This window comes from Giardia intestinalis, chromosome 2 (assembly GCF_000002435.2).
Source record: "Giardia intestinalis strain WB C6 chromosome 2, whole genome shotgun sequence".
Taxonomy (NCBI): domain Eukaryota; phylum Fornicata; order Diplomonadida; family Hexamitidae; genus Giardia; species Giardia duodenalis.
The window spans coordinates 1,298,850-1,320,420 of NC_051857.1; the positions used below are offsets into that span (position 1 = coordinate 1,298,850).

At 47.0% G+C, this 21,571-nt stretch overlaps 9 protein-coding genes across 9 annotated transcripts; 2 read left to right on the forward strand and 7 right to left on the reverse strand.

Moving 5' to 3' along the window:
* Positions 1-182: 182 nt before the first annotated feature.
* Positions 183-1,898, reverse strand: GL50803_00112059 (uncharacterized protein; the record flags this gene model as incomplete). Its single annotated transcript, XM_001704609.2, has 1 exon — positions 183-1,898. The coding sequence occupies one exon, from the start codon at positions 1,896-1,898 to the stop codon at positions 183-185; it is 1,716 nt and encodes a 571-aa protein (XP_001704661.2).
* A 53-nt stretch (positions 1,899-1,951) lies between these two features.
* Positions 1,952-6,340, forward strand: GL50803_0017084 (Kinase, NEK; the record flags this gene model as incomplete). The annotated part of the gene is made up of 1 exon (XM_001704606.1): positions 1,952-6,340. The coding sequence occupies one exon, from the start codon at positions 1,952-1,954 to the stop codon at positions 6,338-6,340; it is 4,389 nt and encodes a 1,462-aa protein (XP_001704658.1).
* Positions 6,337-8,265, reverse strand: GL50803_0014367 (Adenylate cyclase; the record flags this gene model as incomplete). The annotated part of the gene is made up of 1 exon (XM_001704605.1): positions 6,337-8,265. The coding sequence occupies one exon, from the start codon at positions 8,263-8,265 to the stop codon at positions 6,337-6,339; it is 1,929 nt and encodes a 642-aa protein (XP_001704657.1).
* A 100-nt stretch (positions 8,266-8,365) lies between these two features.
* Positions 8,366-9,640, reverse strand: GL50803_007126 (Lysophospholipid acyltransferase; the record flags this gene model as incomplete). Its single annotated transcript, XM_001704604.1, has 1 exon — positions 8,366-9,640. One exon carries the CDS (start codon positions 9,638-9,640, stop codon positions 8,366-8,368), a length of 1,275 nt encoding a protein of 424 aa, XP_001704656.1.
* Positions 9,641-9,749: 109 nt separating this feature from the next.
* Positions 9,750-11,054, reverse strand: GL50803_0014369 (Membrane transport protein; the record flags this gene model as incomplete). Its single annotated transcript, XM_001704603.1, has 1 exon — positions 9,750-11,054. The coding sequence occupies one exon, from the start codon at positions 11,052-11,054 to the stop codon at positions 9,750-9,752; it is 1,305 nt and encodes a 434-aa protein (XP_001704655.1).
* A 177-nt stretch (positions 11,055-11,231) lies between these two features.
* Positions 11,232-12,359, reverse strand: GL50803_0040817 (actin; the record flags this gene model as incomplete). The annotated part of the gene is made up of 1 exon (XM_001704601.1): positions 11,232-12,359. The coding sequence occupies one exon, from the start codon at positions 12,357-12,359 to the stop codon at positions 11,232-11,234; it is 1,128 nt and encodes a 375-aa protein (XP_001704653.1).
* Positions 12,360-12,494: 135 nt separating this feature from the next.
* On the reverse strand, positions 12,495-16,310 carry GL50803_007130 (uncharacterized protein; the record flags this gene model as incomplete). Its single annotated transcript, XM_001704599.1, has 1 exon — positions 12,495-16,310. One exon carries the CDS (start codon positions 16,308-16,310, stop codon positions 12,495-12,497), a length of 3,816 nt encoding a protein of 1,271 aa, XP_001704651.1.
* A 99-nt stretch (positions 16,311-16,409) lies between these two features.
* GL50803_0017083 (uncharacterized protein) lies at positions 16,410-18,062 on the forward strand (the record flags this gene model as incomplete). The annotated part of the gene is made up of 1 exon (XM_001704598.1): positions 16,410-18,062. The coding sequence occupies one exon, from the start codon at positions 16,410-16,412 to the stop codon at positions 18,060-18,062; it is 1,653 nt and encodes a 550-aa protein (XP_001704650.1).
* Positions 18,063-18,157: 95 nt separating this feature from the next.
* Positions 18,158-21,550, reverse strand: GL50803_0017082 (Rab geranylgeranyltransferase; the record flags this gene model as incomplete). Its single annotated transcript, XM_001704595.1, has 1 exon — positions 18,158-21,550. One exon carries the CDS (start codon positions 21,548-21,550, stop codon positions 18,158-18,160), a length of 3,393 nt encoding a protein of 1,130 aa, XP_001704647.1.
* Positions 21,551-21,571: the final 21 nt, after the last annotated feature.

Consider the following 21,571-nt stretch of genomic DNA (forward strand, 5'->3'; position numbering starts at 1 on the left):
TCAAGATGTGATTGCCGATTGAGCAAGAACCGGTAACCCTACCGATACAGTGCTCTCCATCATGGAGCAGTGAGTGTCTACAATTATATATTGACCACTACTGTGATAGCGCGGAGCTTCCGGGGTCAACCACAAGTAAAGGGTAAGCTTTCTTAATGGAATTGCCACTCACAAGACAGAGATCATTTTCCGCGCCCCTGCTTTTTACAAATCTGCAAGAACTCCAACGTAACAATTGTTACAGTCACAATTACACTAATCAACGCCAAAACCAAAGAAGTTATGAGAAGGCCCCTGTTATCAAGAAAATAGACATTGTCGGGGACCTCTACAATATCGCCTATCTCGACGGTGATGTAGGAGTGCAGCTTCTTATATTGTGACTTGATAAAGGAGAGCTGCGAGCTGCAGTACTTGCCATTGAAATACTTGTCGTTTGGAACCCAATTGTTGGAGCATGTAAAGCATAGTAAGTTTGCGAAGACACCGGTATATTTGAATTCACCGGCTAAACTGACACTAGCAGACTCTATTCCGGAGCCGGCAGTGTACCAGAGCTTGACTTTAAACGTTGTGGTGGATGGGAGCTCCAGGATATTGCAATGGTCTTCGTTCGGCGGCAAGGTAGCATGTATGCAGAGGGTGTCATCCATCACCTCGGCATACATGTCGGCAAAGCAAGTAACATTGGGGGGATGAGCGGTGAAGAGCAAGCGCTTCACTTCCTGACCAGCCAAGTTTGTCATGTAGACGCCGTACTTGGCGACAGAGGTGTTGCGGTGGTCGATTATGGACGCGAACGTATCCTTGCACGTCTTATCTTTACAAGTATACCAGTACCGGCTCCTAACGGATGTGTCAAACGTGAAATCAGGATCCAGTCGTGTATAGTAGCACTTCACGCTAGCGTAGAACGGATCGACATTGTCTGATAAGCTAAAGTAAAAGTAGGTGCTTTTTACGTCTCCAGCCAACGTGCACGCTGAGGACTCCGCGGTGGGCGCTCCAAGTTCCATGCAGATCTTGTCTCTGTAGAGCCGCACAGATGCGGTGCTGAAACAAAGAGCTGTTGAGTTGTCGCGCAGATTTGTGGAGGGTTGCATCACCACAACACCGCCCGTGGAGCTTGAATTGGTGAAGCTGAAGGAGGCGCCCAGGCGTGCCAGGTGATAGGGATAGCTAATAAAGGTGCGGAAGATCCGAGTGCATTCAGCAGTTGTCATTTTCTGCTTAGACGCAGGGGACGAAGAGATGGTGCTGCAATTTATCTTAAAAGTTTGTGCCTTGGTGTGTATGTATTCTGAGGCTAGAGGAGCATATCCACCTGCCCTCGTGCTCTGAGGCTCCAATGGAAATGTGGCTGTTTCGACTTCGGAGATACGGAAAATGGCATAGAGCTTGGCTTCTGCTGGAATATCACAATACAGCGGCTTGACATTAATGTCCATGGCGCCATCATCTTCATAAACGCTTTGCAGGATGTCTATTTCGGCCCAGCAGTTATTGTAATCGAATCTAGAGACAATAATGGTAGGGACGACTGCCGAGTACTGAAAGGCGCTGCCTGAAGTGGTACTCGTGACACTAAACTCTGCACTGGACATAGATGAAATGGCAGGGATGCAATCTGTAATTGCATTATTCATGTCCGGGCACGGAAGGACAATTGATTTGGGTCCATTGACATTAAAGTTCCATCCTGGCTTCGTCGTAAACGTTAACGTTCCAGTTTTAAGCTGTATCTGTGGCGTGTTTGGAAGGGCACTACAAGCAATATCAAGTGTTTTATTGACCGTAAATGTCAGCTGAATCTGTGCCTTAGCCGGATTAGAAGTGATGACGAGGTCTGTAAAACAGGCGAAAATCTCCTGTGTGAGAAGACAGAGAGGAACCCACATAGAAAGATGAGTTTCTTTATAAAATTCTATCGAGTTGTCGTGAGTCAGATCTCATGGCCAGCGACTCTCTGATTGCCTCTTATGAACTTATGGACCACCTGGGCGCAGGGCCCCATGGATCTGTTTTTATAGCTCATAGCAAAGTATCGGATAAGCTTCGAGCAGTGAAAGTTTTCTCTCTTGCCAAGCTGGATGAGGACCAGAGAGAACGGCTCAAAGACGAGCTTTCTTGTGCTCACAGGATTGAGAATGAGCGTCTTGTCCGTTATTATAATGTCTATGAAGACCAAGATTGTCAGACGTTGTCTGTGGTTATGGATTATCTTCCCCTCGGAAGCCTCGCTGCAGAGATGGATAGGCGCACTATTCACCACAGTCCGTACACAGAGCAACAGATTTGGGCAATTATCGGCCAACTTTGCCTTGCGTTGAAGGCCGTCTACACTGCTCTGGGGAGCCTTCAGACAAGCGCTAATAAGCTTACGGAGATATCCCATGGCAACCTTAAACCTACAAATATTCTTCTAGCAGATTCTGGGTTACTCTCACTGACTGACTATGGGCTCACACACCAGGCCATAACAGAAGAGACTATCATGGACACCATAGACGCTGTGCCGGAGGCTGTCTTAACAAACGATATTTCAAACACTCAACGAGGGGATGTTTGGTGCTTAGGTCGGATTGCCTTTGAGTTGTGCTGTGTGGGGTTTCCTGGATTTGTTGGTTCTGGGTGCCCTACACCAGGACTGCTTACCGCAGCAGGTGTATCTGTGCCTTCCCCACTAAGGCCCCCGTCATCGTCGAATGTTCTAGTCTCTTCTTCCCCTTCATTACCTCCTACACCCTCTGAGCGCCCACAAACAAGTAAGCTGCGCATCAAGGAGGTGAATAAGCGAAATTCACGGACACCCATATCACAGAGAGGTCGAGATCAAGAGCAGAAAGAACGCGAGGAGCGTGAAAGGGAAGAACGAGAGCGGGAAGAGCGCGAACGCCTAGAGACGGAAGAAAGTGCTGCACCTGCATCGCAATCGGCTAAGACAAAGGCCAAGACGGTACTTAATCCCAAGCTTCTTAATCATGTTGCAGGCCATCTCTCACCAACTCTTCGTCAGCTAATAATGTCGTGTCTTTCTGTTGGCAAGACCGATAGCGAGAACGGTAATTTACCTATCACTCTGGATACAATTCTTTCTTATTCGGAAGTTATATGTGCTCTTGCCAAACTAAAGGCAGGAGATCTCGAGACGCCGGTCTCTCGAAGTGTCTCTCGAAGTGATGATAGGCGCCCACAAGCAAAGGATAAACAGGGCAATACTCCACTGCATCGTGCAGTTCTAGAACGTAACGTTCAAGAGCTGTCAAAGCATCTTGGGTATGCAGGTGAATATAACGCCAATGGGGTTACTGCACTCATACTCTGTGCTCAGACCAACTTTATCGAGGGAGCTAAGATTCTGGCACCTAAGGAGTCTCGGAAGCTGTGTAGTGCAAACAAGCTAGCATTATACTATGCTCTTGTGGAAGGAAATCTAGAAATAGCTGAAATACTTACCCAGTGGGAATCTTTTACCGATCAAGAGCCGTACATTGATAACCATAGGACAAACCTCATGCGGTCCGTTATGGAGCGGAATATTCTAGCCGTTTGGTATTGGAAGATGCACCAAGCTGGGATGCAGGATACAGAGGGTCGGACTGCCTTGATAATCGCAGCCGAAGTTGACTTCTTCAATGCTGTGCGCATACTTGCTCCACACGAGGCTGGAGTGAGAATGACAAATGGTAAAGCAGCTATAGACATAGCACTGGATCACAACCATTTAAAAATCGCAACTTTTCTTATTCCATATGAGGGCTTCAAAGAGCAAGAAGCAGATTTCAATGGGCACACAAATCTTATGCGGGCTGCCATCAAGAACAATCGTCTGGGGGTGTTTTGTTTTCTGAAGGAGGCGGGCTCCACTGAAAATGAAGAGGGGATGACCGCGCTAATGCTAGCGGCAAGGCATGGCTCTTGTGACGTCCTTAAATACCTTATACCTCTCGAGAAGCATATGCGATCTTCTACAAATAAAACGGCCCTAATGTATGCTGCAGAGGCCAATATGCTTAACGTTATTGTTGAGCTCGTCGCTCACGAATACTGCCCTGATCCCAAAGAATATTCTGCACTCAACATTGCTATCGAGAAAGATTTTGCAGAGGCAGCGGATCTTCTGTCAGCCTATGAAGGAGTGGAATGTGAGTGGCGTTACACATTTAAAAACGCTAAGCAGCACATAGTCACCCAACAGACCGCCCTCATGGCTGCAGCAGAGAAGGCGAGTGCCAAGTTCGCCTATTGCAACCTTCATCAGCTGTCAATGCAGACCCCAGACGGGATGACTGCACTGATGTACGCTTGCCAAGCAAAAAGCAAGGATTGTGTTGATCTTCTAGTTTCTGAAAAGGATCTCCAAGCATCAGATGGAAAGACTGCTTGGTTAATTGCATTTGATGGGGGATTTAAAGAGGTTCTTGACCAGATCCAACCCACGTCCAAGTGTGATGAGAATGGCAATACGGATTTACACAAGGCAGCTTTGATTGGAGAGGTCAGTAATATTCGAACACTTATGAGGCTTGTAAAGAGAATTAACAATAACGATATGTCAGCATTGATGATTGCATCCACTATTTGTTCAAATGATGATACTGTTGATTCAGTTTTAATAGAAGTAGAATCAACCATAACTAACAGCAAAGGCCAGTTCGCTGCCAAATTCGCAATGTTGGCAGGGAACTATAAGCTTGCAAAAATACTTATAGGATACGAAAAGGACCTCTTGAAGGCAGACGGATTCACAGATCTTATGATTGCAGCGGTACTAAATAGGGTGGAAGATGTATTTAGATACTCTGGACGGACATTCGGTCAGAAAAAGCCCTATGCCTCCCAATTACGGATGCAGACAGTAGATGGATACACCGCATTGATGCTCGCAGCGCGTGCAGGACATGACTCCATTGTTAGCCTGCTGCTGGCGGAGGTCGGTCTACAAGACAAGGAAGGTCTATATGCAGCAGACTATGCCATCCGAGGAGATAACTATGCAATTATACGGTCTCTAGCCAGCCAGGAACTTGTCATTTTTGAAAAGAACTATGCCTTGGCCTCTTTCTTGAATATAATCAAAGACTTTGATACCAAAACAGCCCTGAAGTACATTAAATCCTTCTACTACAATGATTTTCGGTCTCTTCAGTCTGAAGAAGATCAGGGAGTAGCACATCTTTATTACGAGACGGCCCATTTGGCTACAGCTAGCCCTTTGGAAGAGAGGGTCATCATTCAAGATCTATTGCGTAACGAACTTGGGGAGACGCCTCTGCATACCGCTGTTCGCAACGATGACCTACTCTCTATACGGAAGTATCTTTATCGTAGCGGAGAGGTTAACACTGAGGGAGTGTCTGCTGCAGAGCTTGCATTAGACTTGGGACGAATTCAGATTGCTAAGATCCTCCTAAAGGTTGAACTCCCTTTACTAAGAGAAGCTGGTTTCACCGACCTTATGTTAGCATCCTTTTTTGGAAATAAGGATGAGTTTGAGAGACACATTGAGGAGAAAAATGCAATCACAAGCCGAGGGCACACCGCCTTCATGCTTGCGGCAAACCAAGGACATTACGATCTAGCAGATCGTCTTGCCGAGGAAAAGGATATGGTGGACAATGATGGTCGTCCTGTACATCTAATTTGTCCGAAGGAAGATGGCTCTTACAGAGTTCTTAGTACACGTTATCCAAACACTATTGAAGGGTTGCACCTGGCTGTAAAAGACCGGAGCATAGATGGAGTTCGCGCGCTACTCGTTCATGCGGGCGCTCGCTATGCCGGCTGGACGGCGTTAGCGCGGGCGGCAGAAAATGGGTTTGCAGAGGCCGTTCCATTGCTGATTGAAAAGGAGGCAAAAATGACTATTGACGTTACGTTTAAATGCATGTCTGCAAACCTCAGAGGTCTCTTGGCAATTCACATCGCTGCGCTCAAGGGTCATGCAACCGTAGTGCGACTTCTACTCGACACTGAGGGGGGCTCTGTGGAGCGTGCAATTGGATTCACTTCTCTTATGATATCTGCTTATATGGGACACGCACTTTGCGTTAAGGAGCTCATTGCTCGAGAGGCAAAGATGTTTGAACGAACAGGAAGTGCTACTGCTTTGTGGTATGCTGCATACTGTGGTCATCTGGATTGCGTAGAGCTTTTAGCACCTTTGGAGGCAAATCTTAAACGTCGAGAAGGTAATACAATTGGGATGTATGCTTGTTCATACGCATGTAGTGTTAGCAATGGTGAGGCTAAACAGGAAGTCCTTGCAGAGCTGCGAAAGCATATGATCACTAATAATATAGAAACAATAATGTCTCCAGGTCCATACCATCATAATTAAAAAGGTATGTAGACCTGAGGATTTTTTAGCTCGCTGACGCACTTGTCAACATAAGCTTTGATGATTTCGTCTCCGGGATAAGTATCCAGAGTTTCGTAGCAGAGCTGGAGACAATCGAAGACCTTCCCTGCTTCATACAGAAGCTGTACTTGCATCGTTATATCCACAAGTGCCTGATATTCTGGGGACGCTTCGACTATTTCATAAAGGTTTAGGGGCTCTGCTTTTCCCTTCGCCTCGATTTGCCCCATGAACCTCGCCTTTATCTTTGGACCAAGATACTGAACACAGTGACTATGAATGAGCACCTTGCTGTTGAAGATTCGTGTAGCAGTTTCTATGCGACTAGCCACATTGACTGTGTCGGAGATTGCAGTGTAATTAAGCTTCTTTGAACACCCGAAGACACCAACCATGCAGTCACCGGCATTGATGCCAAATCGGCAGTCTAGTTTTCTCAAGTCTGCTGAGCCTGATTGTTGGATTCGTCGTAATATGGCAAAAGCTGCCAAGCACGCGCTATTGATAGAGTTTCGAACGTGCTCTACTCTGACAAGAGACGAGTCAAAGAACTGGCCGCTAGGCGTTGATGAGAATGCAAGCGATCTGTGAGCTGACGAGCCAATGGCACTATTGATGTCGGAAATCCCTGAGGAATGATCCAGCGTGCTTATGCACCTGGCTTGATTGACACTTCTTGATGAGCTGATGTATGGTCCTTTTAAGCCTGTCTCTTTGAGGCCAGAGTGCGTGCTGGCTTCCCATATACACATCGCTCCGTCTCCCAGGTATGTGCCGAGCTTACCGCTGTGCTTCTCCGTCTCATCGCAGACGATTTCAAAGAACTGCTCAAGTAGCTTGAGTAGGTGCGTGAGTGGCATCTTATCACTGAGAGACGTGAACCCTTTGATATCGCAAAACATGATAGTTGCAAACCGTACAGTCGCATGGGATTTCAGGGCTTCATTACTAGATAGAAGGGAATTTGTCCGATGTATCTTGAGCTGCTCTAGTGCATTGAAATCGTAGGATTGCAGTCTTCGTCCAGGGCGCACATCTTCTCTCTGACGTAAGTCCCTGATGATGCTCTTTAATGAATTATCCAGAGAACGGTCGATCTCTTGAATTACCTCAGGAACGGTGTAACAAAACAGGGCTTCTTTGTAAAGCATAGTCTTCTCTGTTAGCATCTGTATTGCTATTTCCTCGAGTGTTGGGGCCGCAGACTTAACGCTAAAAGAAGTTGCCTTTTCTATCATCTGAGCTATGTTGAAGAGGGCATTGTCAAACATGCTTTCCGTGAACGTAGCTCTATTTGCTTCTGAGTCATTGATCAGAAGCGGATGACCTTGTGTTCTATGTTCATCAGAGTTATCCATTACTGTCTCGGAAAGAGCCGGATATCTATAGGATGCTAACTCGCTTTCTTTGGCTTCAGTAGAGATCGGGTGACTATTGCATATGTTCTGATCGCTAGATGTCTTGCCCGCGTTCCATCGTGTACTCTGAGCAAGCATAATTCGAATGGCTGCGGCAACCCCTCGGACAATGGGCACGCTAGATTTTATTGTAGCATAGCGTAATGTCAGATACACAGCCACAAAGGCCCCGATTAAGAATAGGTCAACCAGGTTCAAGATGTGGTAGGCTTTTGGAGAGGGCTGAACATGGAGTTCAGGCTCATGACCGTGGCCGAAGCACTGAACAGTGAACATGCCCACATTTGCATGGGTAGTCATGCATGATGTCGTTCTATTGCAGAATGACCATATCTCCTCTACATTTTGGGAAAATATGAGTATCAATCGGCGGTACATGCTCCGCAAAATCATTATGACCACCGCCACAGGAGGGATCGTGTAGAAATATGCTGATTGTGTTATGAATTCAGTGAACTGTGTTAGCTGCAGAATCCGAAGAAGCATGCCCACAATTGAAACTTTTCAAAGCACCCAACAATGAGCGCTACAGTGTCTACGGCACAGCTACAGCAAACCGTTTACATTACACCACGCAGATACCTCTTTATATGCTCTGCTTTTGCTTGACTACGTCTGCTGAGCCCTTCAGAAGAGTGTCCCTACTAATGATAGAAAGACAATGAGTCTTGTCACTCCCAACAAACACATTTGAAAGGGATCCTTGTCTGTAGCCAGGGTCAGCTAACACATTCATTCTCGAATAAGACCCGATCCATGAATAATCTCTAAGATACTCCTTACTACACAGTGATTGATCTTTCTTCTTTTGCCTGAAATAGAAAGCATCCTCATTTGTATAGGGCAGATACTCAGACCCCATATACCTTGCCATAGCAAGACCTACCTCATCTGCAAAAGCTCGGGGGTCTTTTCGCTCTCCCGTAGGAGTTCTGCTGCTAATTGGATCCAAGTAGACAACCTTCACAAAGCAGAATGGATTAGTAAGGTAGGAGTATAAGGTATACAGGGCACTTTGGCTGACATATGCAGGGTTGTTGTAGGACCGGTAGATGAGGCAGATAGGCTGAATATCTGTGTCCAAGCGGAAAACAGACGTTCTAAAACGCAGAAGACCCCGTTCAGTAGTCGTGGTCCCCTCAGGGAATATGTGTATGGGCCTCCAATCGGCGTCCTCCTTCATCAGCAAGACGCGCTCTCTGAGTAGATCGGTCGATGAGCGAATACTGTCCGTGCTAGAGGAGCCGTGGAGATTAGTGTCTTCAGTTGTGCATGTGGAGCTGCTAAGATCCCTTGAGTCTACCTTTGAGTCTTGTGTCGTCTTCTTCGTTCGTACATAGATAACACGAAGTGCCTCCATCGGTTTCCGAAGCAAATAGATGCTTGACACGCCAATCTTCGAGACAAACGCCGGCCCCTCGGCCATAATTAGGATGAAGATGTCCAGAAGACCAACGTGGTTGCTAACGCAGATGATTGGGCGTGGGCTCCTTCTGCGAGCATCAATACGATAGAAGGTAAACCACGAGCATTGCATAAGAAAGTATACAGGGTATGCAACGCACTTGTAGAGATTAATCCGCCAACCACGAAGAGGTTGGTCTCGTGGATATCCGGCAAGAATGACGATAGAACATATCCAAACGATTGTTTGAAGTACGAGAAAGGAGAGGAGCCGGAAGATTGCGACAAAAGGACCGATGATCACAAAGAGGGGTGTGATGAAGTACCTGCCAAAAGGCCTGCTATTAAAGGGAGTCGCGCTCGTTGTATACACAAAGGGAAAGCAAGGTTTGTATGAAAATGTGCCATCGACCGTGTTGACCCGCTCGTTGGAATCTTGATCAAGATAGGAGGCCATTTACAACCAAATTTTGAGAGTTAGTGTTATTGACATACACTTTCTGCTACACTAAAGTGCTTCTAAGTACAGGAAAAGGCAGATGGATAAAGGTGGGCTCAAGCCTCCCTCAGATTGCCATGCAGATGTAGTAGAGTGCAGGGACAGCTAAGAACATAGTTAAGCACTGGATGATTGCAGCAGCACCGGTGCTTAAACCATTGTAACGGTAGGTGTCGCACATAACGAAGCAGAAAACTCCAGTGGGGGTAGCCGCAAGGATAGTGTTGATGGCGATGAGCTCCTTATCCAACTTCATGCCAAACATTATCCCCATCATGATGAGAGGGAAAATGAACTGCCGCAAGAGGGTCATAATGCAAAACCGCAACGTCTCTATCCACATGTATCTATTATATTCTTTGAGGCAACCTTGTGCCTTGCTCATCCGATACTTCTCTATGCACTCCTCAACCTTGTGGTATCCGTACATACCCATCATGATATTAGCAACGGGAGTGGTTGTGTTACTAAGATTGACAAAGAATAAACGGATTGGCGTCGGGAGGGTCTTAATCTGTGGGGCATAGCTTCCAGCGATGAGATAGACGAGCGTAATAAGTAGGCAGAGGATGATTGGAACCTTGAAAGTGTTACGCATTGAGATGCAGATTACCTTTCGGTAGTTAATGTTTAGTTTAGGTGCTTTAACCTTGGCTTTGGTTCTGGACGCCTCGTGGTTCGCTGATAGAGGAAATTCTCCTGAGGTAGGTGGGATGGTTGTGTCTATTTGCACATTATCCAGACACATATCACTTTGACATTGCATGGAAGACCGTGCCTGGGGAATATATGATCCATCGGAATCATCAGACCCCCTGCCTCTACTACAGCCTTGACCACGACCGTGTGGTGAAGCGTCCTGCGTTGGTTGGCGCAGCTTTTTCTGTTGCTGGATGGTTGTCCAAAGCTCGTACATGAAATAATAAAAGACGAGACAGCCGCCCCATGGATACATGTGAATGAAGCAGTAACGCTCATACTTGGATCCAAAGAGGCCGGCAATGATGGGGACGCCCATGGCAACGCAATTACTTAAGGTTGATCCGCACCACATATGAACTGTTGATGCAATAAAGTTTTCATGCTTGTCCAAAAACAGGGCCAGAAACATACACAGGAAGAACATGATCAAGATTGTTGCAAAATAAGCTGCGATTATCAAAAGATCTTCATATACAATTGTGACTCTGGCTCCGAGAGTATAGATTAACGAAATAGGAAATGTAAACTTGAACACAAGAGCTGAAAAGTAGCGGAACTCCGATGCTTTGAAAAGTTTTGTGGGAGGTATGAGGGCTCCAGCGGCAACAAGCAGGACAACGGGGAGGATTCCCGATAATGCTCCGCTCATTAGTTCTCCAAACGATAGCATGATAGACAGCACTGGGCTGAAATTATATTTTTGATCTGGAGGTAAGCATAGACAGGACTTGATTTTTTATTAAACAATTTTATTACAAATCTATAGGCGAGACCCCACTTGTAGGTCGTCTAGGAAGATTGTGGACAGCACAACAATGCAAAGGGAAAGAAAAGCGTTGATAGGTGTTCACATACACTTACGGTTTGCAATGGAAGCGCCATTCTCTTGATATTCTTGAGAGCTTACCCACATAGACTCGAAGGTTGCCAGGCTCCCCAATACGCTTCCACCAACCCAGGCAGAGTACTTTCTGTCCTCGGGACTACTTATGCGCACACGCTTCCCGGCTGGAATGAGGTCAAGAAGCTCCTTCTCCAGTCTCTCGGGGAGGCCTGCAAACATGCTGCTCCCGCCGCTCAGGACCACGTTACTATAAAGCTCTGACCTAATATCAATGTCACACTTCTGAATGGTCTTGTAACATAGCTGGTGAATGCCGTCCATGTCGCTATTGTTGAGCTCCGGCCTGAAGAGGAGCTCAGGGGTCTTGAAGCGGGCCTGGTTCACGGTAATGACGACCCCATCTGGCAGCTCATATGTTTTTGTGTAGTTGGCACTCTCCATGGAGGCAGCCAAAACGGACTCATAATCAAGGGCAACGAAGCAGAGCTTCTCTTTTATATCACGCACTATCTCAAACTCTGCGCTCGTGGTAAACGATGCGCCGTTCTCCTGTAGGTTGATTTGGCAGAAGTCTGTAAGCTCCTTGCCCGCAATCTCAGAACGGAGAACTGCATGTGGTAGAGAATATCCTTCGTACACAGGAACAGTATGCGTCACCCCGTCGCCTGTATCGATAACAATCCCGGTGGTGCGCCCGGAACTGTAGAGAGCCAGGACTGCCTGTACCTGGACATAGAAGGCAGGTACGGCAAATGTCTCGAACATGATCTGGCAAATCTTTTCTCGGTTAGCCTTTGGGTTCTTTGGAGCCTCGGTAAGGAGTACGGCATGGTCCGAAGGCTGTGCTCGCAGCTCATTGAAGTAGCAATGGTGCCACACCTTCTCCATCATGTCCCAGTCCTTTATCTGTCCATGCTCTATCGGGTAGGAGAGCTTCAGCACCCCACGCTTTGCTAGGGCCTCGTCTCCTATGTACTCCTCCTTGTGGGTGGAGCCCACAAGCACAGTCTCACGTTTCGGGCGACCGACTACTGTGGGGAACACAGCACGTGGCGCATCGTCCCCAGCAAAGCCTGCCTTGCACATTCCGGAGCCGTTATCAATGACTATGGCAGGGTTGTCGTCTGTCATTTTACTTTGCAAATAAATTTAAAAAGATTGAGAAAATCAAATTCCAGAAACCATGCCTAAGAGCCATAAACTTATAGGATACTAACGGGTACTTCAAGATGCACGCTTCTACACAGGCTCATCGGCAAGGAGTTCTCAGTGCACATTTCTGCGATCTTTAAATATAGCACATGTACTATCGTACAGAATTAGATAATATAAAGCACACATTGCTGCAGAAAAAGCACGAATGTGTTCTTTTAGCTTGACAACAACAATAATTAACGTTTGGGCCGTGAAAAGAGGGGTGTAGCGTATCCCATTGAGGAGTTGCCAATCAAAGTCTAGACCATAGTCCCACACGACTTGTGGATAAGCATCGACAGTCAGTTGGGTCTCTTTTATACCGGCTGAGATCATGCTCGCAAGCCTATTTATAGAGGCCTGAGTAAGGACTCTGAACTCTGGGAGGGACGTAGCTCCTGTTAAAACAGAAGAATTTGCAAACAGAGACAAGAATTCGTCTGTCTGATATGCTAGCATGTTTCTGAAGTCCTTGTTGCGTCGTGTTTCATACCCTAACTCTGGCCGTTGATACAAAAGGTGCCCCTTTACGTAGTTGAAAAGATAGTTCATTGCAGGTAGTCTATAGTGGAGCTGAACGTTAAGGAATGCGTTATCTAACTCTAGTAAGTATTGGTGTATGTCTTGCTCCGTGAATTCAGTCAGCTGCCTTTTGCTAGGACTCTTATCATAAATATCCATTAATGCAGACGCAGACTCCGATGATATTATTGATGTGAGCTGGAGGCAATAGGGGAGGTCCTTTAAGTGCTCGTCTAGAAGCTCTTGGACCCCAGTGAATGCCCCGTGGTGTGCTAACAAGTAGGGAATCATGTAGCAGCTGTCAAGGAGGCGAGCAAAGTCACTAGAGCTCTGAGGAACCGTTGCCATTCCCCTATGGGTGCTGCCATAGTTTCCTCCCAGTATGTGCCCTTGAACAGTGAGCGGCTCGTCATCTGCATCCAGGATCCGTGCTCTTAGGTCTAAATCGAGTGAAGAATCCCCGTTCTTCGTACTACCTATTAACATATACACTGCAACAGCAATTCTGCGTACAGCAGTAATACTGGAAGATAAACTTTTTCGCATAGAGTTGACAACGGTGCCTATTGGTTCGAGAGCTTTCATGTACAAAAGAGATGCAGTCATATCCAATATTCGAAGCGATCGCTTGATCAGATTGTTCTCTATTAACCTTAAAAGTATGTCTAGATACGCGCAGATAAATCCTATCGTATTATAGATGTAAGAGACAACCAGAGTGATAATGTTCGTTGTGTTAACACCCATCATATGCTTGTATGGTTCTTTTGGGGTAGAATAATACTTTATCAATCTGTTGTGGATCTCCTTGGCCTTACAGAGAAGGCACCGGGAGTGTGCATTAGCAAGTTCCTGCGTGTACCTCACAAGCCCAATATCTCTGAGCAATGTAGTGTTGCGATATTTGGGGCTCGCTGCTCCAAGTCTGTGTTTCAAATAGTACTGCATGAAAGTTCCATTCGCGGAGATTAGACTGTAAAGTGCATTGCCGATTGTTTTAACGTCGTTAACCTGTAGGTCTATCTTGAATAATGCATCCATTGCAGCGGCTGCATCCAGTTTAATGGCCTTTGCCATTAAGATGGCACACCCAGGATCCTCAACCCTACAGAAATTAGCCAGCAGGGTAGCTGCAAGGTAAATGTGAGCTTGCTTCTTCACATATTTAGTATCTGTATTTCCATACATGGTGAGATTTGGGAGGAGGCACTTGTCTCTTCGTACGCTCCAAGCTCTAAGGCTAGATTCATTATGAACTGCATTGTGAGTACAGCTATGCTTTGCTGCTTCCAGTATCATCTTCACCGCGTTCTTCAGGCTTGTGTGGCAGCCGAGCATTCCGTTGGCCAAGTAGGCACTTAAAAGTTGCCTCTTCTTTGAAGCCTTGCCAGTGGTCAAACACTTAACATATTGTGAGATGTAATCTCTTGCTACAATTCTGCGAGCAGCAACGTTCCAGACGTTGTTTCCATGGGTAGAGTTGGCGAAGTGACTGCCCTGACCGGTGTATAAGTAGTAGCCTGATGCAATCTGTCCTCCCAGGTGGCCCACATTAGCAGAGTGGTTTGCTAAGTAATTGGCAAATTGTGTGTTAATGGGTGCACCACCATACAAATCTAAGCTGTTAGTAGAGCAGTTCCGATAGATTGATGCATTCAATTGCTTGAAGCGGTGCTCAATCAATGCAGCCATTGACGGGCTCCAGAGATAATTAAGCCCAAATGAGCGAACGCTAAACTCAGTGACCTTTCTGGAGAGAATAAGACTCAGATAGAAGGATGACTCGAAGCTGCCAGAGATTGACGCTATGTCTAATGCCATGATTGCTTCGAGGGTCCTCGGAAGAGCTGCGTCGAGAGTGCTGATTCTTTTTATGGTCGTAAACCCAATGAGCCTTGCAGGTATAAAGGAACGTGTGCCAATGCTGTGCAAAGTCGATGAACTAAGATTCAAATAATGTGTAACAGGGTAGATGTGTGCCTCAGGGTTGCCATAGTGTATGTAATCCTCAGTAGGCATGCGGAAGCCCATTAGTGTCTGGTAGGCCAGGCCGGCCAAGCCCATATGGCAGCCCTCGTGCACTGCCATAAGGTAAAGAATGCGGGTTGCTTGCAATATGAAGGTGCTTGACATATATTCGTCGGGAACGGAGTGTCCACTAAAGAGAGAGGATGCAATTATTCCGAACGCTTGGCCACGTCGTGTGCATGTTTCCTGGGGAGATCGCATAAACCACGGGCTATGCATAAGTGTCTCTGCATACTCTTCATATGAGACGTTGACACGTTTCTCCAGTTCCTGGTGGATGGTGTGCACAAACGGGACAAAGTGTCTGCTTTGGCGCAAGTAGATTGTGATTGCTTCTCGTATGAGCGTGCTATTAGATGTTTTAAGATTGTATTCTGGGTGAGATAAGTATTCAGAATATGTAATATTTGCGGGAAACCCAAAGACTTCTGGATATTCTGCAATAAGAAGGGCCTCTGATGCGCGGACAATCTGAACTATCGCCTCTATATATGCATGGTTACTGAGAGCAAGATTTGCCTTGTATTTGTAGAGGTCTAAGTTAGGGATTGTGTCTATTACTCGATAAAATCCATCCGGATGGCTGTTAGAATTGGAGGGATTGAGATATTTTTGCAACCTTGTATTAACTAGTGTCAGATCAAAAAGATCGGGCTCTTCGTTCTGCCCTGTCCCATCAACAATGGCGGCTATAGCTGCAAAGCGAGCCAAGAACAAACTGCTCTTTGGGAATCCATAGTCACCTGTCAAGAAGCACGAAAGCACTAGTAGCGCTTGTCCAGATTCCGGATTTAAGCCTGCTTCGTCTAACATGAACTCCCTTTCCGCTGAGGACATGGTTTCAGATTCGTGCTTAGAGCCGTACTTAGCTATCTGCAGTGGATCTACATTAGTATATTCATAAGGGTATGCATGCTCGGCCCCAGAGGCCCATGCGTCTATGAGATTATGATAAAGAAAGTGTGCTACCGTATCGGTCTTGGGATATCCAAGAACTCCACGATGATATGCATGTGCAAGCAACCCAGTAGCAAGGTTATTGTTTCCCCTGGATGCAAGCGCAAGGTGTAGTTGACCCAGTGCTGTATCTTGTGGCTCATTGAGGCCTAGTAGCTTGGCGACGGCACTGATGAAATATTGGATAGAGCGGGTCTCTATCAGAGCATTATCCCTCTTATCTACCATATTGAATGCAAGCTCATTCCCAAGAACTGCCGCAAGCGAGTGGAGGGTACGCGTGGTCACGGATGGAGGTGTAGTGTTGTCTCCTGTGAGTTTAGACTCATTTTCGCCACCAGCGATCGCCACAGCAACCAGGACCAAGGGGAGAAGCAGCATGAATGTCCTGTGGCTTCAGAAGGCTTCTCTTTTTTAACTATTTTTAAGAAATTAAGGAGAGAGGGGAGATTGTCAGTTTCAGAGCTAAAGATCGACTCGATGAGTAAGAAATTTCGCATTATGGACCCATCAGAGTCTCGGGAGGTTATTATGACCCAGAGAAAACCAGAGGATGACCCTGGAAGACAAACTTTTCATGTAACGAAAGCATCTTTGAGTACCCCCGCTTCCTTGCCATTGGATGCTGCAGAGGCGGCCAGATCTAAGAGTAATAAGTACATCCTTTCTACGCAGACATTCTCTACCGAAACCCCGTTAATTGCACGCAAAACCGTCATTCAGCAACAGCAAGACACACCCCATGATACAAAGAGCAAGAAATACAGACTCTTGACGACGGAAGAGCGCCAGGTTATTGCAAACACACCAAAACGAGACTCCAGTGTCAAATTTAGGCCGGCATCTGCACGCACACAATCTTTATACAAAACAGCTTATAGCCTGGTTGGAAACATAGAGACCATTGCTACACAGGATCTTCAGAGCCCTAAAGGCAGCAGCAGTGGTGCTACTCGAACTCCACGAACTGCCGGAGTCATTGTTGAACACTCGACACCTCTAAACTACCACGTGGCAGCGGAGCAACAGGAGCCCCAATATTTCCGTGGTCTTTCTATTCCCTACGGCAGTCGGACGACTGCACTGACAGCAGGATGCACCGTCGAGCCAGTAAGTCACATCTGTTCAGTCAGTCCTGCAGTCATTGAGAACAATACACTGCACTTGACATCTCACCTGTATCGACAGAACTCTACTAACAGAGCACTGGGGGATGCTACTGCAACATATGTGGGCAACCTGTCCGGTAGCACTGCTCTAGCCAAGGGTGCTGCACCGGCAGGTGATTACGCACTCTCCTTTCAGCGGTCGAAGCACTCTGTCTCTACGCAGAGATCTACATCTACAAAGAGTCAGCCAGACAAATCTGATGCAGGAGTTCCTGGAGCTGCTTCAAACAACTCTGCTGGCCCCTTTGGCAGCTCGAGCGGCGGGGCTAGTGGACCAGGCTCTGCTGTGGTATCTCTGAAAGCAGCCTCACGGCCTCAGTCAGGTTCTGTAAAGGCAAAACCAGTCGCACCCATGAGCCTGACAACCAGTCTCACCTTGGGAGATGGCGCTATTGCATCTTCTACTTTAGCAGCTTCTCAGCGTGGAGCTATACCTGAATCTGATGACGCACCGATTACTACGATAAGCTACCAGACCAAACTCCAAAATCCGTATGCTCCACAACAGCGTACTGCCGGCCAGACTGGTGAGCTTCTCAACATGGCCAATGGCACCGTGATAGCTACCTATACAGAGACAGGAGACGCCATAGAGAACTTCAGTTCTGACTCACGAAGCCCTGCTTTGGTAAAGAAGCGATGCCTGCCAACATACAACTATGTGGAGCTGCTCAAGAGCCAGCGTACCCTAGAGTTTGTGCCGTCTCCACCAGATTCTCCTAAGCCTGGGGAAGCAAACCCACGAGAAGTTACCGACATTATTTACACAGGCCCCTCTTTATACTCACAGTACTTGGCGTCACAGGTAGGAAGCGGTGGAATAAGGGCGGGCGCCAGGGAAAAGTCTCTTCTGCAGAACCTCAAAGTTCAAGCCGATGTACTTAGACGTCTCAAGAAGAAGAATGCTGACATACGCAAGAATACAAATGACTTGGCCATTAGCCTGAATTTCTTCAATGACTGATCCCAATTCCTAATGTAAATATGTACGTGCATATTGCCTTATTAATATTTGTATAAAAGCATGGTTAGAACGCAGAAATGCATTTGTGCGAGAAGCTATATGACTTCGCTAATTACCAACTCATTATTATCATCCTTCTCGTCACATGTGCCAGTATCTTGAGTGTGTGCACCCTTCTCTACGCTACTCTGACTCTTAGAGTTGAAGAGGGACGACCCGGGTGCATCGCCGTCCAGATTCGGGGCGATATCACTCATATTGCTTGGGCCAGGCTCCTTTACTTCGCTGTCCACGTCGGCCTCGTGATCCACAGCTTCAGTACCCTTGTGAAGCATACCCACAGACGTCTCGTGGAACGTGTCTGCATCGGGTACAACATGCTCCCTTCTGGATGGAGTTTGGACAAGTGTGTGAATGCGTGAGATGTCAAGAGAAGCGTTACTGACTAGTGTGCCAATGTTGAGTCCCCCAGCCGCATTGAATTTCTGACTCACCTTAGAATCTCCATCAGTGCGAACGACGCTCTTCTGGAGCGGAAGTTGCTGGATTTTATCAGGCGTGTCTCCAAGAATTCGTGCAATCATTTGCTGAGTGACGCTGGACAGCACACCCGTAGAGAATGTCCTATGGTGTACATCTTTGGCATGATCTCGAGGGGCTCCCTCTGTCCTTGCCTTGTGGTGCATCCGTGCAGCGAGCATGTCTGATGACACTTGGTTGGCCTGGTATAAGAACGAAGACTGTCGTTGCTTATTGCGCCGAAGACCCGCTCCCATCGGCGGTTCTGTGAAGAGGACGGATGCTGTGGCGTTGGCTCGTAGATTCTGTTTGTGTGACAGCGTATGACCTGTCTCCCTATCTCGAAATGAATCTAGCCCTGAGCGCCCCATTACCCCACTAGGAAGCAAATTCATCAGAATGTCAGATGGAAGATCCTGCTTATTACAAACCTTAAATAAAACACTTGGGTCATTGTGATCTTGGATTGATAAAGAGTCAAAGAAATTCCTTGTCCCGGTCTGGTAGGCGTAGATAGATGGTTGGTGAGAGAGCTCAGTGTCGACAAACGTGTTGATAATTTGAGAGTCGGTAAGGCCAGATTGCTGCTGGTCCCCCGCAAAGGTACTTGTGAACAGCTTCTCAAAGGTATTATTGTCCAGCAAATTCTGACGATTGACAGCCTTTCCTGATTGGATCTCATCCTTTTTTTGAGTTTTGTAAAGAGGACTTGCAAATGTGACCTTATCTTGCCGATCGAGTTTCACAGCGGCACTAGGTGCCTTAACGTTTAAGACAGAGGAGATTCTAGCAAAGCCAAAATCGCTGCTGAAGCCACTTGCAGGACAGGGGAGTCCCTCTATAGCATCCTGAGTGTCAGCTAGACCAGGTGCAGTATCTAACAGGGGATCGAGGGCAGCGGGGTTAAGATCGGTGCAGCCGTCAGTGTCTTCATACACCGACTGCTGGGGCTTCTCTTTAGATGCACTCATCAAAAGGACATTAATGGCCCGAGATTCGCTAGCACTAAGGGCAGGCATGCCCGTCGAAAAGGATCTATCATCTCCTTTGTCGATACGAACCTCTGCATCGTCGCTAAGCTGTGCCTGTCGCTGGGTTAGATAAACCACCTCGGGGCCTTTGTTTATTACTGTAGATAGAAGCATTGCTGAGGGTTGATGCTCTCCGTCTCCGACGGACACATTGAGGGCCGAGCTTCCAGAAAGTAGACTGGGTGGAATTGGGCCGTTACTATTTGTAAGTAAGTACTCATAAATGCCTGCCACAGTTTTACCTTCCATAGCCAACAGAGCTGAGATTTTGCGGAGCTCATATATCTTTGCGTCGAACACAGAGGACCCATGTGCTGTAGGCCCTCGGGCCTCAAAAAGCATGGACGATGCGTCTCTGCGTGCCTGAAGATCTATCGGAGGTAGTTGGTTATTGGGTTGCTGTGTAGAGACGCTCTCTTGGCTGATATTCTCTGAACGATCAATTGGACACACAAGATCATTTGCTGCTTCGCTGATAGGAGGGGCGCACCGGCTCGCCATGAGTTCAGAATCCTCAGCACTCTTTATGAGATTTTTTTTGAGATTTTTGAAATCTCGCGGAGAGTTTTCCTGACTAGAAGAGAGGCGTTCGGGGACATGTTGAAGGCTAGAATGTGTGTAATTAGAAGCTCTGTTTGTAGAAGCGCGAAGAGACAGCGATGTAGTCGCTGTTGAAGGGGCTGGCGTGCATAGTGACCCCTTGATGGATCTTAGATGGGGTGTCACACGGATGCTACTTCCCACAGACGAACTTCGACGAGAATCCATGCTGTACATACGCTCTCCGTCGAAGAGTCGACAGCATATAGAAATGGGAAGAGCAAGGGACGGATGCATGGGACAGAGCTTGCCCAAGCCTGGTAGGGTAACATTAAAGAGGCTCATGGCCGCGAGAGAGAAGAACGTGTGGTACTCATCAGGGTAGTTTTCTGGCCTGTCTGCAACACCGGACACCTTTGGGTTAATACAAACGGTAATGAAGCGTAACAGCGCGTCGATGTTGAAGATCATCTTTGCCTTTATATTATCAACGCACTTCTCATCCCACTCAGCAGCACGACTGTTATTTGCGTTAAGAAGGTAGTCGAGGAGGATGTAAGCAGGAGACCCTATCCACCAAGAATAGCATGTGTCCGGCTCCTTATCAGGTCTACCACAGAGACCCCCGTTAGCACATTGCCTATTAGATAATAGAAAGAGGCTTCTCTGGATATTTGGTATCAAGTGCAGACTGTCCAGCAGGTGCATAGTTGCCACGCAGCAAAATGTTTGTCCACCGTGTGACTCGTCCCCGGGGGTAGTTCCGAAGCCACCATCTGAATTCAAACACCGAAGAAGGTAGGAGCGAAGGGCATCTACATCTATCAAGTTATTCAAATGAAGCCCAATTAGAGAGGGCACCCGTTTGAGTAAGATTGTGAGACTGAGAACTGCACAGTAGCAGAACCGTGTATCTCTCTCCTTAGTGTAATCTCCATAAAAGCCTCCATCTTCTGCCTGTAGATCGATAATGGTGTTGGCCAAGGTAACACCAAGTTCTGGGGAAACGGTTTCTGAAAATTTGTTTAACAGGAGCAGACACTGCAGTCCTGAAGTTGTATGCACCAGGTGCATGTCATGACCCGGGCTGCCGCTGAATCCTGCTATTTCACTCTGATTTCCCTTTGTGGGTTGCACAACCAGACAATCCTTGACAAATTGATGCAGGCGATCAATAGTAATCACTGTGCCAGGAACCAGTTGCTGCAGAAATACGTCCGTAGGCTGTCGTCCATGTAATATAAAGATAGAGCAAAGGACCCAGTAAAGACCGGAAAGCTTGGTGTGAGAAAGACCTACTAACTCCATTAGCGTAGGATTCTGTATCTCCTCCATCTGGCCTATTAGGAAGCGCAGCATGAGGGTCTTCAGACCGTCCTTAGTCATTCCCTCAGTCATTCCAATTGCAAAAAACGGAGT